The sequence below is a fragment of the Heterobasidion irregulare genome (assembly GCF_000320585.1).
Source record: "Heterobasidion irregulare TC 32-1 unplaced genomic scaffold scaffold_03, whole genome shotgun sequence".
NCBI lineage: Eukaryota > Fungi > Basidiomycota > Agaricomycetes > Russulales > Bondarzewiaceae > Heterobasidion > Heterobasidion irregulare.
In genome coordinates, this window is record NW_009258199.1 from 370,853 (window position 1) to 383,613 (window position 12,761).

Genomic DNA, 12,761 nt, shown 5'->3' on the forward strand with positions numbered 1-12,761 from the left:
AACAACGACACTCACAGAGGATGCACGTATCAATTCAATTATCATCAAAGGCGCCAACCCAGTAGAGTAAATATCCAGCACTTGCGACACGGCGCTCAGCCATCCTCAGCACCGCTCCCACTACCATTGCTAGTCCCGTTCCCGCCGTTCCCGGCGCCGTTCGTCTTCCCTACAGTCGCTCTCGCAGCGGCGGCGCTCGCGCCAGGGCGGTCCTTCGAGCTCAACAAGCTCTGGAAGAAGTTCTGCAGCACCTCATGCTGCGTCTGCCCACCTGTCGGGCTCGGGCTGCCAGGCAGGTTCGGAGACGTAGGCGATCGCCCCGGCCCTACGGACGCCGTGAGCGATCCAGCACCGCGCTCGGCACGCGGCGCCGGCCGGCCGGACACCTTGCGTGCGGGCTCGGACGCTTGCGCGCCGGCGCCGCCCTCCATCTCGCTGAGCGCACGCTCGACGTTGGGCATGCTGAACGAGCTGCTGCCGAGTGGGCCGACGATGCCTGCACCGGAGGACTCGGTCGGGTTGCGGAACATCCCGCGTGGGTCGCGGTCGGGCTTCTTGGAGTTCTCGTCGTAGTTCTTGGCGAGGAAGGCTTGTTCGGGGATCGGGTTGTTGAATGGAGGGAGCGGGGGAGGCTGGAGATAGCGTGTGATGATGAGACGAAGATGAAAAATTGAAAATTAAGATTAAAAAAATATGATGCACACCTTGATGCCTTGATCAGGGACGAGGATCGCGTACATCTTCCGCACGCCTGGCTCATCGTAAGATTCGTCGTTCGTGGCGTCCAGGTCGCGCTCCCAAGCTTCGCCCCAGCCTTTGGCGTCAAATCCATCTCGTAGGACGCCAATCTTTCCCCAGCTGTCCCAACCTGCGGGTACGACAATGCGGTCACGGTCCAATGTGTTCGGCTTGTGTTGGAAGGGGAAAGGGTTGCGGGCGGGGGCAGCGGGTTCTGTCGGTGATGGTATGCCTGGTGAGGGTGCTGGGGGTATAAAGAGAAGGTGGAGGGCATATTGGCGGAGGACCTGCAGGGTCGTCGGTTGCTGTGTCGAGTAAAAGAGTGAGGCTCCGTCTGAGCAAGGATGTTAGATTAGGGGCGTTGTTTAGATAGACGCGCAGCACTCACATTTTAGACATATTGTTCGTAGGATCTGCATCACGCCGTCTGTCCTCTCTTCCCACTCTCCGCCCTTCCCCTTGACCATACCGCCCATGCCAGAGGCCCCTGCTACGAGATCATTATTGTCGTCTATTAGGTCGGCCTTCGCACATGTCACGATGATTGGTATGCCGGCCGAGTTATGGGTAAATGTGCCGGGTCCAAGAGGTAGCATCGTTTGTATTGTAGATGTTGCTGGGATGGGGTCGGAGCTTGGCTCTGTGTAGTGCTGGAGATGCGTTTGCACTTGGAAGAAACGTCAGCATAGGCTACGACGCGAAGATGTGTTATACGAAATGGTGCTGCGCTATCGGTGATAGGATGTCCGTCCTTTCGAAATGCTCGGGAAACTAAAGAAGCACAGAAGCATCATATACGACGTCGACGTCGAGTCGAGAAGATTTCCGAGAGCGAGTACTCATTGTCGGGCCAGGGAAAACCGCGGGCATATGAAACAATGCAAAAGAAGTACATCGCCAGCCATTTGCTTCACAAGTCATCTATCCCGAACAGTTTAAGAAAATGAGAGATATCACTCACAGCGTTCCCGGTTCTCCTCGCGAGCGATCTCGAGCTCTCGCGCGCCGTCGCCTTGGGCCCACTGCTCGATCCAGCTGAGCCAAGTATGCAACTCATCGATAAATGTCCAAGGACGCGTCCAATCGAGGACGATCATGATGATGGTATGAGGTAGTGACACGCGCGGGGGCAAGAAGTGGGGTATTAGGGAGGTGTATGCCGGCGCAGAGGATGGGACGGTGTAGACAGAGAGGCGGGCGATCGTATCTGTGGTTGCAACACATTCATGTGAGAATCAAACGTCGCGTGCGCCTGAGATGGTTGCATAGGTTCAATGCGAGGCATAAGATAATGTTGAGGTGCAGCGAGACGCGCCTCCATCGTCGATACTCGCAGGGCCGAACAGTGCCGCACTCGGCGACTCACCTTCGTCAGCGTCGTCCCGCACATCCGCCCAGTCATATCCAAGCGCGAAATCGGTCGCCGCGTCGTCCTTGCCCCCGTCCGCGGGCGGTTTCTGTAGGAGCGCGTTTGCTAGCGTCGACTTGCCCGAAGACGGTTGGCCGAGGAGCAGAATCTGTTTCGAAGGGATCGAACGTGTTGAGGACACAGAGTCGAGGATGGAGGACCAGAGATCCTGTGGGGGTGCCTCGGGCGTTGAGGAGCGTGAGTCATCGTCCATGGTGGATGCGTCGAGCGTCGGGAACGCTGTTCACCTTTTGTGAGTTCGTGACCGAGGTCTACTACGACGCTTGTAGTCGCACCTTTCGGAGCTTGAAATGCTACTGATCGTGCCGCTTCGCCTCGACGATCTAATCAGCCAACGTTCACCACGGCGTCCACAAGGAACCTCGTCGGGCGCGTGCCCACCTACAGAGAAACTATAATGGCGTCCGCCGTCATGGTCCCCGTCCATAACCTTTCGGAGTCTCCGAACACGCGCACCATCGAGATATTTGACTGGTCTATCACGGCCAGCGCGAGTCCCATCTCCAATGCCGCCGAGTGCGACGCGCTGCAGGCAGCCCTGGGCTTCCCGCTTCCAGAAATGACGTTCGGATCGAACAGGCTGGAGCTTGAGCACCGCCCGTCTGGATGGAAGTACGTGTTTGGGACGGAGCAGGCGTTGAAAGGCGTGAAGAATGGAGAGCTTGGAGAAGGCGATGGCGGCGTCAAGGTGGGCTACGCAGATGCGTGGTTGCAGAGCCGGTGAGTACGTGTGCGGCGATAGTCTACTTTTTGGCAATGTTTGCATGATACGAATACTGACTTTAGGACGGACCCAAACTCACAACTACCGCTTCCCAAGACGGTACCCACAAAACCGTACGACTGGACGTACACCACGACGTATGCGGGTCACTCAGAGGGCGCATCGTCGAGCGAAGTCGCTTGGAAGGAGGAGAATCTAGAGAACACGGCCCATGGAATACCCATCGCTGAACTGACCAGACCAGACCCGATTCTGTTCTACGCAGAGATCCCCCTCTTCGAGGACGAATTGCACGATAACGGCGCATCACATCTTCTCGTCAGAATAGTAAGTACGTCTTTCTCCCTGCTTCCTGCCACCTAAACCTAAATGCGTTACTTTCCAGCGCGTCATGCCCACCTGCATCTTCATCCTCTCCCGCTTCATCCTCCGCGTGGACAACGTTCTTTTTAGAACGTACGACACGAGGATCTATCACTCGTTTTCCTCTTCCCCTCCTTTGCTAGTGCGGGAATGCAGTGGCTGGGAAGCACCGTACGATCGGGTCAAACGGGTACGTGGGATGAGTTTCACCGCTGCCAGATTAGGAATGTTTCTAACCTGACTTGTGGACCGCAAAGCTCCTCCCGCGGCGGGATGACTTGACGCCTCTCACGGATCCCAACTTCGTGGGGAAAGTGCTCTCTGGGATGCCAAAAGAGACATCGCAGGAGCTTGGGGCCGGCACAAAATGGAGAGGATTGGGAACGAAGTTGGAAGTCGCGACGTTGGTGGCAGCGAAGACGCCAAGTCCTGAAAGTGAGTCGATGTCTGGATCTCGCGCCATGTTGACTCAAGATTGACTGCTGGACCTTGACTCTCAGCTGTTAGTGTATGAGAAGCCCACTGACTGCATGCGTTGTACTGCGTTGTGCTGCGTTGTTTGCGTTGACCTTGGCCTGTGCTACGGCCTGTGCTACTAGTGTAGATTGAGCGACGTGCAGTGCGTTCGCTGTGCTATGATCACGTATCGGACGCAAGAATGGTCGGGGCTGCTCAGCCACAACAGCCGCGCCACTGTCGTCGCACCAAACGCCAAACACGGCATAAATAGAAGCGCGTCTGCCGTTTACTTACACAACCGCCGTACACACTCCCTTGCACACATTCCTCCTCCCCCGCCGCGTCCACAATCAAAAATACGTTTTCTGCGATCTCACAATGGGAAAATGGTCCGTTGCACACACTCACTGCCTCCGCAAATCTGACCCGCGAACCCGACATGCCTTGGCATCAATAGGACAGCGGATTACTTCGATGACGTCCTCGGGTCCAAAATGAAGAGCTTGGTGTACGCATCGCATGCAGGGCTTGCCTCACCGTGATCAGCACGAATCACTGACTTGTCTTGCTTGGTACCGCTCTCGTCGGGCAGTCAAGGCGCCGTCAAGCGGTCAAAGCTGGAGAAGGCGGAGCCTACCATCAGCTATGAGACGTTCGTGGAAGACCTCGATCCAGGAGACTCGTTCACCACTTCTTTGATAGAAATCTTGGTGAAGGTGCGTGCATATTACCAGTCAGATCATGGGGGACCGCTCATCCACCATGTTCATGCGCAGGAGCTCAGCGAGCGCCGACAACGACACACAATCGCGGACAAGCGTCTCATCTCGGATCGCACTTCGAAAAGCTTGCACATGCTCACCGTTCCTCAACGCATCTATCGAGACCGAGGCGGTATGCGTGGTTTGATGAGCCGCCGTTCGCTGAATTTAGCGGAATATCTAGCGGTGCCGCCGGAAGAGATGGACGTGGACGACGACAACGATAGCCTGGACAGTGTCCTGGATCTGCCGGGGGCCGTGGAGGGTGCGAGAATGAATGCGGAGCTTTATGATGCGTATTCAGTGGTGCCACCACACGGTGCGCTAATATCTTCATTCATCCTTGCTAACCTCTGATCGGCCTTGGTCATTCAGATGCTCCTTCCTCCACATCTAGAGCGCCCAGAGTGCAGCAGCATGCCATGGTCAGATTAACGGAGGACGAAATGCTGCGCGAAATGCACGCGCGATACCCGCTAACTGCACCCACGGGCCCTGCATACTCCGGCCCCACACCATCATCTGGATCGGCGTACCCCCCACGCCAGCCTACCACCCGCCGCCCACCCGTGCGCTCTCGGACGGTCGACTTTAACGACTTCACGTCTCGCCGCCGCTCCAGCACTCGGGAGAACACCGCAGGCGCCGACGAGACGTCCAGCTCGCGACCCGCAGACGGCAGCGCGCAGGCATCCGGAGAACGGAGGGGTTTGCTTACATCGCTCTCGAACCCATCTGCATCTGTTGGGAACGTGCCCCGGCGCTTCTTCCAGCCCTTTCGGCGACCGGAGATGAGCATACCGTGGACGATGTCGCCCGAACCGGTAGAGCATCCCCATCCTGCCGCGAGTCAGATGTCGAACACCGAGCGCGAGCGCACATATCTCTCGTGGCTCTCGCACACGCCCGCGCCGCAGCCACAGCCCGCCGCGCTGCGCGTGTCCCCACCATCTACGGTCGAGCATCGTGATTCCGAGCCGGACCGCGCGAGCCCGGCACCTGAAACTGGTCCGCGGCCCGCAACACACCGCCTTCGCAGAGGGGGCGTACGCCCGCCCGAGAGCCTGCTGCTGAGGCATGTACCCACGGAGTCTGGAGAACTATATTCGCATTCGAGATATACAGTACCGCGGCCGATCCATGTGTATCCAATGGCAGACGACGCTGCGAGCGGTGTGGAAAACCGGATCGAGTCTGAGCAGGGTGCGGTGCAAGGGTACGAGAATGCGGGAGACTACGGAGAGGACGCTTCGCGATACTCTGTAAGTGCTTCGTCCTCACTGTGGGGTTGTTGCTGGGTGCTGATGCCTGACGGGTCGAACCATCAGACTTGATTGCGCTTGAGGTCTGTTAGTCGTTCTATTCGTACTTTGGACTTTCTTCTTCTTTTCGCAATTGTGGGCGCTACTCACGATGCATGCACCTTCCCAGTGCTTGGAATAGACCTCACTTTGCCTGCAGCAGAATCAGTCGTTTTTCGTTTTATTGTCATGATACCTTTCGTGTGTATGTAGGCTATCTTTAGCTGTAGACAAATATGTTGACACTTTCTCACGCTCCCTTGAAACCTCTCGAAACAAACATAACTTGCTGCCCTCGACACACTTCCTCTTCCCCACTTTCCAATAATTCATGATCAGGAAACGCGCAAGACCGCAGCACTGCGCTCGTGAGCTCTCACGCGAAGTCGAGTCGCTGCCAGCAGATGCTGAAGCCGGTGGCGATGTCGAACGCAGTGAGAACGAGGACAACCTCCCGTATGTTCTGCAGACGCCTTGCACCCCCTTTCCTCGAGATGGCTGACGCGCGTCTGAAACGAGTGATATAGTGTAGCAGAACTCATTGAGCTCCGGAAGCTTCGGAAGCTCAGGCAGGGCATCGACGTTGCGAAGCTGAACAAGGGGGACGTGAAGAAGCGGAAGAAGAAGAGGGCGAGAGAGGGCGAAGGCAAGGATGGCGAGGGTGACGACGAGGATGGCGAGGGCGAGAAGGTGGAGTCTGGTCTGAGGCAAGGCGTGAAGAACGAGGACGACGAGGACATGTGAGCCGCCGTTGTGTCACGTCTAGGTGGTGTACGGGCGCTCAACGCGAGATCAGGGATGAAGAGGACAAGGAAGCTAAAGCTCGCCGCGTCGTGCGAGCTAACAACTTCACGCAGCAAACCAATGCGCTGGACGTCGACAAGCACATGTGCGCCGTTCGCCCTATTTTTTGTGCTTGGTTGTTTGGCTGACGCGAGACGGCGGTGCAGGATGGCATATATTGAGGAGAACATGAAGATGCGGCGCGGGCCGCAGAACGCGGAGACGGAGACGGGACCTACGGATCCTTCAGACGACCTGTACCGCCTTCCGGACCGCTACAAGGTCGAGAAGAAGGCTGCCGAGGAAGGGAACGTGACGAACAGTCTCGCGATGTTGACAGCGATCCCTGAAGTCGACCTTGGCATGGAGTGCGTCGTCCTCCTTTGCCTTGCTTTCTTCTATCGTCCTTAACTGACCGGCGGTCTGCAGTGCGCGACTGAAGAATATCGAAGAGACGGAGAAGGCGAAGCTGATGCTGACCCAGGAGCGCAAAGGCCGCAAAAAAGCGGGCAAGACCGATGAGGAGCACCTTTCTGCTGCACGATGTCGGTCTTTTTCTTCACGTCTTTATGAACTGAAGCTCAATGGGCGCATATAGTCTACCGGCCCAACATGCGCATGAAGTCTGACGCGGACATAATCCGAGATGCGAAGTTGGAAGCGATGGGACTGCCGCCGGAGGAAGAGCACCACAGGCCTCACAATCAGCGGTCGCAGATGGCCACTGACGAGATGGTGAGCGGATTGCTTTCCACATCTAATGTCATGACTAAACATCGCGCAGGTTATGGAGCGCTTCAAGAAGCGCATGCGGAAGTAGGCCACAAGGAAGGCTGGCGTTCGACACTATTTGATCTTTGTACGTTCCTGGGATATTGTATTGTGCTTTCCGTTTTTCGCTGCTTCGCCGACTTAGTGCATTGGCTTCATGTCTCATTCAAAACCGTTAGACCAATTGAATTATACCGAGGTAGGTGATGACATGTCGGTCGGATGACTCGGCGAAAATGTTCAACGCCATTGACGATATGTTCTTGACGTCTTCATCCCTGGTCTGTTCCTCCAACTAATCGTCTGCAGCAGCACGCTACAAAGCAGGGCTCTTGTTCCTTGAGTTAGCACACTGAAGGAACCTGATGTTTCTCTCGCCATCAAAGACGAAGCTCTCCGTCGCTTCCGAATGCCCGTACTTCACCTAGCCTATCTGACCACTCGATTTGTGGCATCAGAGCCTCTCACTGGGTAATATGCCTCAGCTTCGGTGACTACCTGATCAGCTTCCTGTTCATTTTGGCGCACACTATGCTGGCCATAGGCATACCGATGTGATTATTATTGATCATTTTGACAGTAGCAAATTGTCGCAAGTAATGACTTGTACGTTAGATCGCAACAACTCGCGCTCACACTGAGATACATATGGGATATCACGTAGTTCGACAAGCGAGTCGTGAGTTCCTCAAAAGACAAGGCAAAGGCATGTGGCCAAGCTTCTGGGATGAATGGATCCCTCCTCGCGACGTATCCAACGGTGCGATACCAATGCGTCCAGAATCGGTACATCCGCAGGATCGTGTACTCTTTCTTGCCCACGATTCGAGAGCGCAACTGTCTCGTACTCAAGGATGATCGGATCTGGTCAAAACGGGAGACTACTTCGCCGATGGTTGGACGCTTGGCCAAGTCCTCCTTGACCATGTCGGCCACAAGCGGCTCGATAAATTCGTAGCCGTATTTTTTCTGCAAGGAATGGGGCATATTAACCTACCTTAACTCATCGACCATGAGGGATGCGAACCTTTATGAACCTGTCGCGGATCAGGTTGCCCAGATAATATATGTCAGTAGCGAACGGGTCGCATGGTGTGTTATAATTGGAATCTGCGTGCTCTGGCGCTGATTTGTCGCCGCCCCTCATGGGCAACTCCAAAGCAGGGCCATCTTCAGGATTGTATCGGTGCGAAAGGCCATAGTCAATGAAGTAGTATCTAGGTGGACGCCGCGTGCGCGTGTGATGCCTGGCATTGCCCTTCCAGTTTCTGTTCCACTTCATGTCTACGGGATGGAAAGAATTGGGGTACATAGCCGACGTGCCCATCATGATATTATTGAGGGTACAATCACTGCACAATGTCAGTCAGCCATTGAACAGGTGAGAGAGCAAGGGCAATCATACCGATGGGCGACATGATGCTCGTGTATGAATTGTAAGCCCTGAACGACAATATCGTCGGTGATAATTTTGAAATTCGAAAGCAACCGTACCTCAAATATCTGGTGGAAGAACCCCACAGCCACCGTGGGTTTTTAATCGAGGGTTGCTCCATGGCCTGAGAAACGGCGTGACCAACAACTTGTGATTGTCGTCGTCGGGTGGCTGCAGTATTTCGATGACACAGACGCAGTGATTCCGAGGATCAGATGCCAGAGGCGCTGAGGATAACATCGATTCCAGCGGAATCTCGTCAGGGCGCTGTGTAAGGTTGACTCTTTTCATAGATACGAATGTGCCGTCTGACAGACGTGTAGCGTCCATCACTGCTCCCCACTGGCCGCCATAGGTAAGTTGTCGTGCTGTGCTGTTCTGAGATCGTCATGAAGCACTCACATAGGTGATCTGTCCGTCCTCTAGCCTCTCCCAATCTTTCGTAGTTCCAGTCCATGAAGGCACCCAATCTGGCCTATACCGGGGTCGCAACATATATCCCGACTCTTCGAGCCAAGGTTGGAGTCTCACCCAATATCGCTCAATACTCGTGATTGTGCCGAGTCGCTCTCGCCATCGGCGGTCGACATCCTCGCTGTCTTCGCTATAAATCGACATCTATGGGGAGGTGAGAAGGTGATGCCAATTGGTGCGACTCATGCGAGTCCGAGTCTATTGTACCATTACTTTTGGGCACCAGCGATTATAGTGCGAGAACCGCTCAAAGACTGCGACACATATCCGAGCTGGTCATTCTGTGCCTGGGCGTTGTCTCCCAAGACAAAAGGCTCCATCTTGTCTGCTGATTCGTACAAGCTTATGTGACGTTATTACGACTATCGTGCTGTCCTCCTTGACATGATGACAAGCATAGCAACGCACCGGCACCATCAACCTGTTGACGAATGTTTTGGGTCTTGTTCCCCATGCGAAGTTCTCGACAGACTTGAAAGATTTGAGATATGATTCACGGGTCGAGGATATATAGACATCCTCGTTCCAGAGCCAATGAAAAGACAGAAAGGACCAAGAATCAGCATAGACGCCTCGTGATCAACTTTATGAGCTATGAGGATCAGGGACGGGAGAATCCCGTCTCACGATGTAGCCAGCCACACGATACCAATACGTACAGAATCTGTACATGCGCAGGATCGCGAACTCATTCCTGCCCACGGTGCGTGAGCGCAACTTACTTGTACCCAAGGATTGACGTATCCGTTCGAAGCGCGAGACCACCTCGTCGATCTTTGGACGTTTCGAGGGATTATCCAGCACCATATCATTTACGAGAGCCTCGATAAACCCGAAACCCAGTTTTTTTTAGAGACACAAGTTCAGTCGATGAGTTGCGTGCAGACAATAGCCAAAACGTACTTGAAGAAACTTTTCACGGATGGGGCTACCCAGATAATAGATATCGGTGGCAAACGGGTCGCATGGTATATCATAATTATCTCCTTGATGTTCAGGCGCTGTTTTATCGCCTCCTTTGATGGGCAATTCAAGAGCAGGGCCATCTCGAAGCTCAAACCTTTGAGAGAGGCAGAAATCGATAAGATAATACGTAGGCGGACGCCGTGTGCGAGTATAGTGCCGTGCTTTTCCTTTTCAGTCTCGGCAGCGATCCATCTCCACTGGATGAAACGATGCGGGGTACATGGCTGATGCATCCATCATGATGTTATTTATGCGACATACCGGTGAGCAACACCATGCTCATGCATGAACTCGAGGCCCTAAGTGCACGTCGTTAGTGCGTGGTCCAGTCCTCAAAAGCACGGCATCTGTCTTACTTGGAATATTTGAGCAAAGAATCCAACTGCCTCCCCGTATGTCTTGAATCGAGAGTTATTCCAAGGCCTTAAAAGCTGCATGGCCAACAGCTTTTCATTGTCATTGTCTGGTACTTCCAAAGCATCTAGAACACGAGCGCAATGATTGCGGCGATCGGAGATGAGAGGTTCGGAAGAGAAATAATGGGCAATATCTATCTCGTTGGGGTGTTCCGTGAGATTAATTCTCTTCAAAGATACGAACGCGCCATCTGTTATACGCGTCGCATCCATTACAGTCGCCCACTATTAAGTATGATCAGGCTGAGATGATGAATGTCGTATTGGAATAGCTTACAAAGGTCATTTGTCCATCTTCACATCCTTTTCGTTCCCGTCCATGAGGGTACCCACTCTGGTTTGTATCGGGGACGCAGCATGTAGTCGGATTTCTCTAGCCACTTCTGGCGCCTCCTCCAGTATCGTTCCAGGCTATTAATGGCGCCAGGGTTTTCTCGCCTGCGGGTTATTATTTCTTCCGTGTTCTCGCTCGTGCTTGACATTGGGTTAAAGAGTAGTAGTGTCAGTGAGAGTTTGAACAGGACCTCAGACAGTTCGACGCAGTCAACTTTAAGCGCCGCGAACGATTATGTGATCGCGCCGAACGAAAGCTCGAGTTGGCTCGAGTCTTGTTCTTGTGCTTGCTACGGATGATTGATCGCCGTCATTCATAAAAACAGGGTCTTGTAAGGATACTGGACCAATATCTTTATCTAGGAAGTAGCTTTGGTACGTCTTTCAATATCAACGCATATCTGGGTAGTCGGGCTGCTGAATATAGTACTCATTGTTCTCCTAAGTTGGCGTGGCGGTAACTATGTCAGGTCCTAGATATCGTGAGTCTTCGTATATTTACTTCAACAGTTCAGCCCGAGCCTGACATAACCTCGATCCCCCTTCAATTGCTATCGACAGTATCATCATCGGATTAGTTCCACAGCCGCGATGCCCGCTCCTGCCGTCCTTGCACTCTTGAGCGGCATTGGCTCCGTCTCATCTAACGCTGCTGGTAATGTGGCTGGTAGCGCTATAATTGATATTCTGGGAGCAATAGTCCTAGCAAAAACAGAAAGCAAGGTGACAGAGCAATGCATCAAGCATTGGCTGTTTTCGAATGGGACGTCGGTGAAGGCCTTCTGACTCACGGGAATCGGCGGTCGATACAAGAACTTATGATTGAGTATGTCTACATCCTTCTCGTTTCCCTATGATATCTAAGCTGCGCCGTACAAGATCCGAAGAAGCCAAAGAGAAGCTCACAAATACTCGAGGGTTCGGGCTGATCCCTAAGTCTCGCCAGTACCAACGTAAGGCTGAGGCAGCCAATGATCTAGTCATGGAATAGTCCTATTTCTCTCAACAGAGGTTTAGGTTGTTCTCAGGCTCAATGTGCTGCCCTTCTAATCCTTATCAGAGGCCTCCAGAAGGGTTAGGTTAAATAGGCGAATCTCGCTGGAATTCGCAACGACGCCAGCAGAAATTTACAGAGAACAAAGGTTCGGACCTGCGTAAGTCAAATTCGCTTGTCTGTTCGATTCTCACTAGTATGTATACACACTTACTTAGGTTTGATACAGAAACAGCCGATAATCCGTTCCAGGATCCAACTCAAATGCCCAATTTCCTTCATAGGGCAGTGCAGAAGCCTATGGTGGCAAGTTCTCAACTCAGTAAGTCTGTAGGAATATCAGTCGAGACGTAAATTAACGATTTCTCCTGACCATTTTCGGACGATTATTCCAGTGCTTCTTCAGCTCATTCCTCAGGGCAAGGCCGAGATAAGCATGTGACATGGGCGACAGATACAGAGACAGTCCAATCCGAAAACCAAGATGATATTGCCTTGGATATTGCCTTGAACAATGTCACAGCATCGGATATCACATCAGGTCCGTCAGTTCGTTTGTGTCTGACTGGGGGCATTTGAAGACATTGCATGACAGCTGGTCTCCCTCTATGAAACCATTTCGCTCGCAGAGGGTTGGATGTTTCTAAATAGGGGCATAAGGAGAGGTTTGAAACGATGACAACAACAGGAAATCTGGGACAGGGGGGAGCTGCCTCACAATAAAGTATATGGCTGTGAGGTGCCAGTACATCTCGACCTTGTCGACCTTCGACCGCTTCGACGGGTCATCCTTGACCATGTCACTTACAGGCCT

The 12,761-nt window shown here is 53.4% G+C and overlaps 6 protein-coding genes across 6 annotated transcripts; 4 read left to right on the forward strand and 2 right to left on the reverse strand.

Annotated features, from left to right (window-relative positions):
* Nucleotides 1-18: 18 nt before the first annotated feature.
* HETIRDRAFT_443897 (uncharacterized protein) lies at nt 19-2,360 on the reverse strand (the record flags this gene model as incomplete). Its single annotated transcript, XM_009545145.1, has 5 exons — nt 19-632; nt 705-1,072; nt 1,127-1,405; nt 1,700-1,945; nt 2,105-2,360. The coding sequence occupies 5 exons, from the start codon at nt 2,358-2,360 to the stop codon at nt 96-98; spliced, it is 1,686 nt and encodes a 561-aa protein (XP_009543440.1). The 3' UTR covers nt 19-95.
* A 204-nt stretch (nt 2,361-2,564) lies between these two features.
* On the forward strand, nt 2,565-3,495 carry HETIRDRAFT_314591 (uncharacterized protein; the record flags this gene model as incomplete). The annotated part of the gene is made up of 3 exons (XM_009545146.1): nt 2,565-2,887; nt 2,954-3,218; nt 3,277-3,495. The coding sequence occupies 3 exons, from the start codon at nt 2,565-2,567 to the stop codon at nt 3,493-3,495; spliced, it is 807 nt and encodes a 268-aa protein (XP_009543441.1).
* Nucleotides 3,496-4,367: 872 nt separating this feature from the next.
* On the forward strand, nt 4,368-6,033 carry HETIRDRAFT_146558 (uncharacterized protein). The gene is made up of 4 exons (XM_009545147.1): nt 4,368-4,429; nt 4,490-4,793; nt 4,850-5,736; nt 5,803-6,033. The coding sequence occupies exons 2-4, from the start codon at nt 4,568-4,570 to the stop codon at nt 5,806-5,808; spliced, it is 1,119 nt and encodes a 372-aa protein (XP_009543442.1). The 5' UTR covers nt 4,368-4,429; nt 4,490-4,567; the 3' UTR covers nt 5,809-6,033.
* Nucleotides 6,034-6,106: 73 nt separating this feature from the next.
* On the forward strand, nt 6,107-7,460 carry HETIRDRAFT_62318 (uncharacterized protein; the record flags this gene model as incomplete). The annotated part of the gene is made up of 7 exons (XM_009544959.1): nt 6,107-6,199; nt 6,322-6,465; nt 6,582-6,664; nt 6,726-6,926; nt 6,988-7,103; nt 7,157-7,293; nt 7,343-7,460. 7 exons carry the CDS (start codon nt 6,107-6,109, stop codon nt 7,376-7,378), a joined length of 810 nt encoding a protein of 269 aa, XP_009543254.1. The 3' UTR covers nt 7,379-7,460.
* Nucleotides 7,461-8,205: 745 nt separating this feature from the next.
* HETIRDRAFT_24948 (uncharacterized protein) lies at nt 8,206-10,836 on the reverse strand (the record flags this gene model as incomplete). Its single annotated transcript, XM_009544858.1, has 4 exons — nt 8,206-8,322; nt 8,357-8,681; nt 10,466-10,503; nt 10,561-10,836. Coding segments are annotated over 4 exons (756 nt in total), but the record flags the coding sequence as incomplete, so codon positions are not given.
* A 708-nt stretch (nt 10,837-11,544) lies between these two features.
* HETIRDRAFT_425345 (uncharacterized protein) lies at nt 11,545-12,559 on the forward strand (the record flags this gene model as incomplete). The annotated part of the gene is made up of 5 exons (XM_009545148.1): nt 11,545-11,720; nt 11,833-11,906; nt 12,177-12,269; nt 12,354-12,488; nt 12,543-12,559. 5 exons carry the CDS (start codon nt 11,545-11,547, stop codon nt 12,557-12,559), a joined length of 495 nt encoding a protein of 164 aa, XP_009543443.1.
* Nucleotides 12,560-12,761: the final 202 nt, after the last annotated feature.

What these genes read in the sequence shown, in the direction of transcription:
- HETIRDRAFT_146558 (XM_009545147.1), top strand. Translation starts at nt 4,568, where the DNA reads ATGCTCACCGTTCCTCAACGCATCTATCGAGACCGAGGCGGTATGCGT. An exon ending in TTCAGTGGTGCCACCACACG is followed by an intron (nt 4,794 to 4,849) that starts GTGCGCTAATAT and finishes TTGGTCATTCAG; the next exon opens with ATGCTCCTTCCTCCACATCT.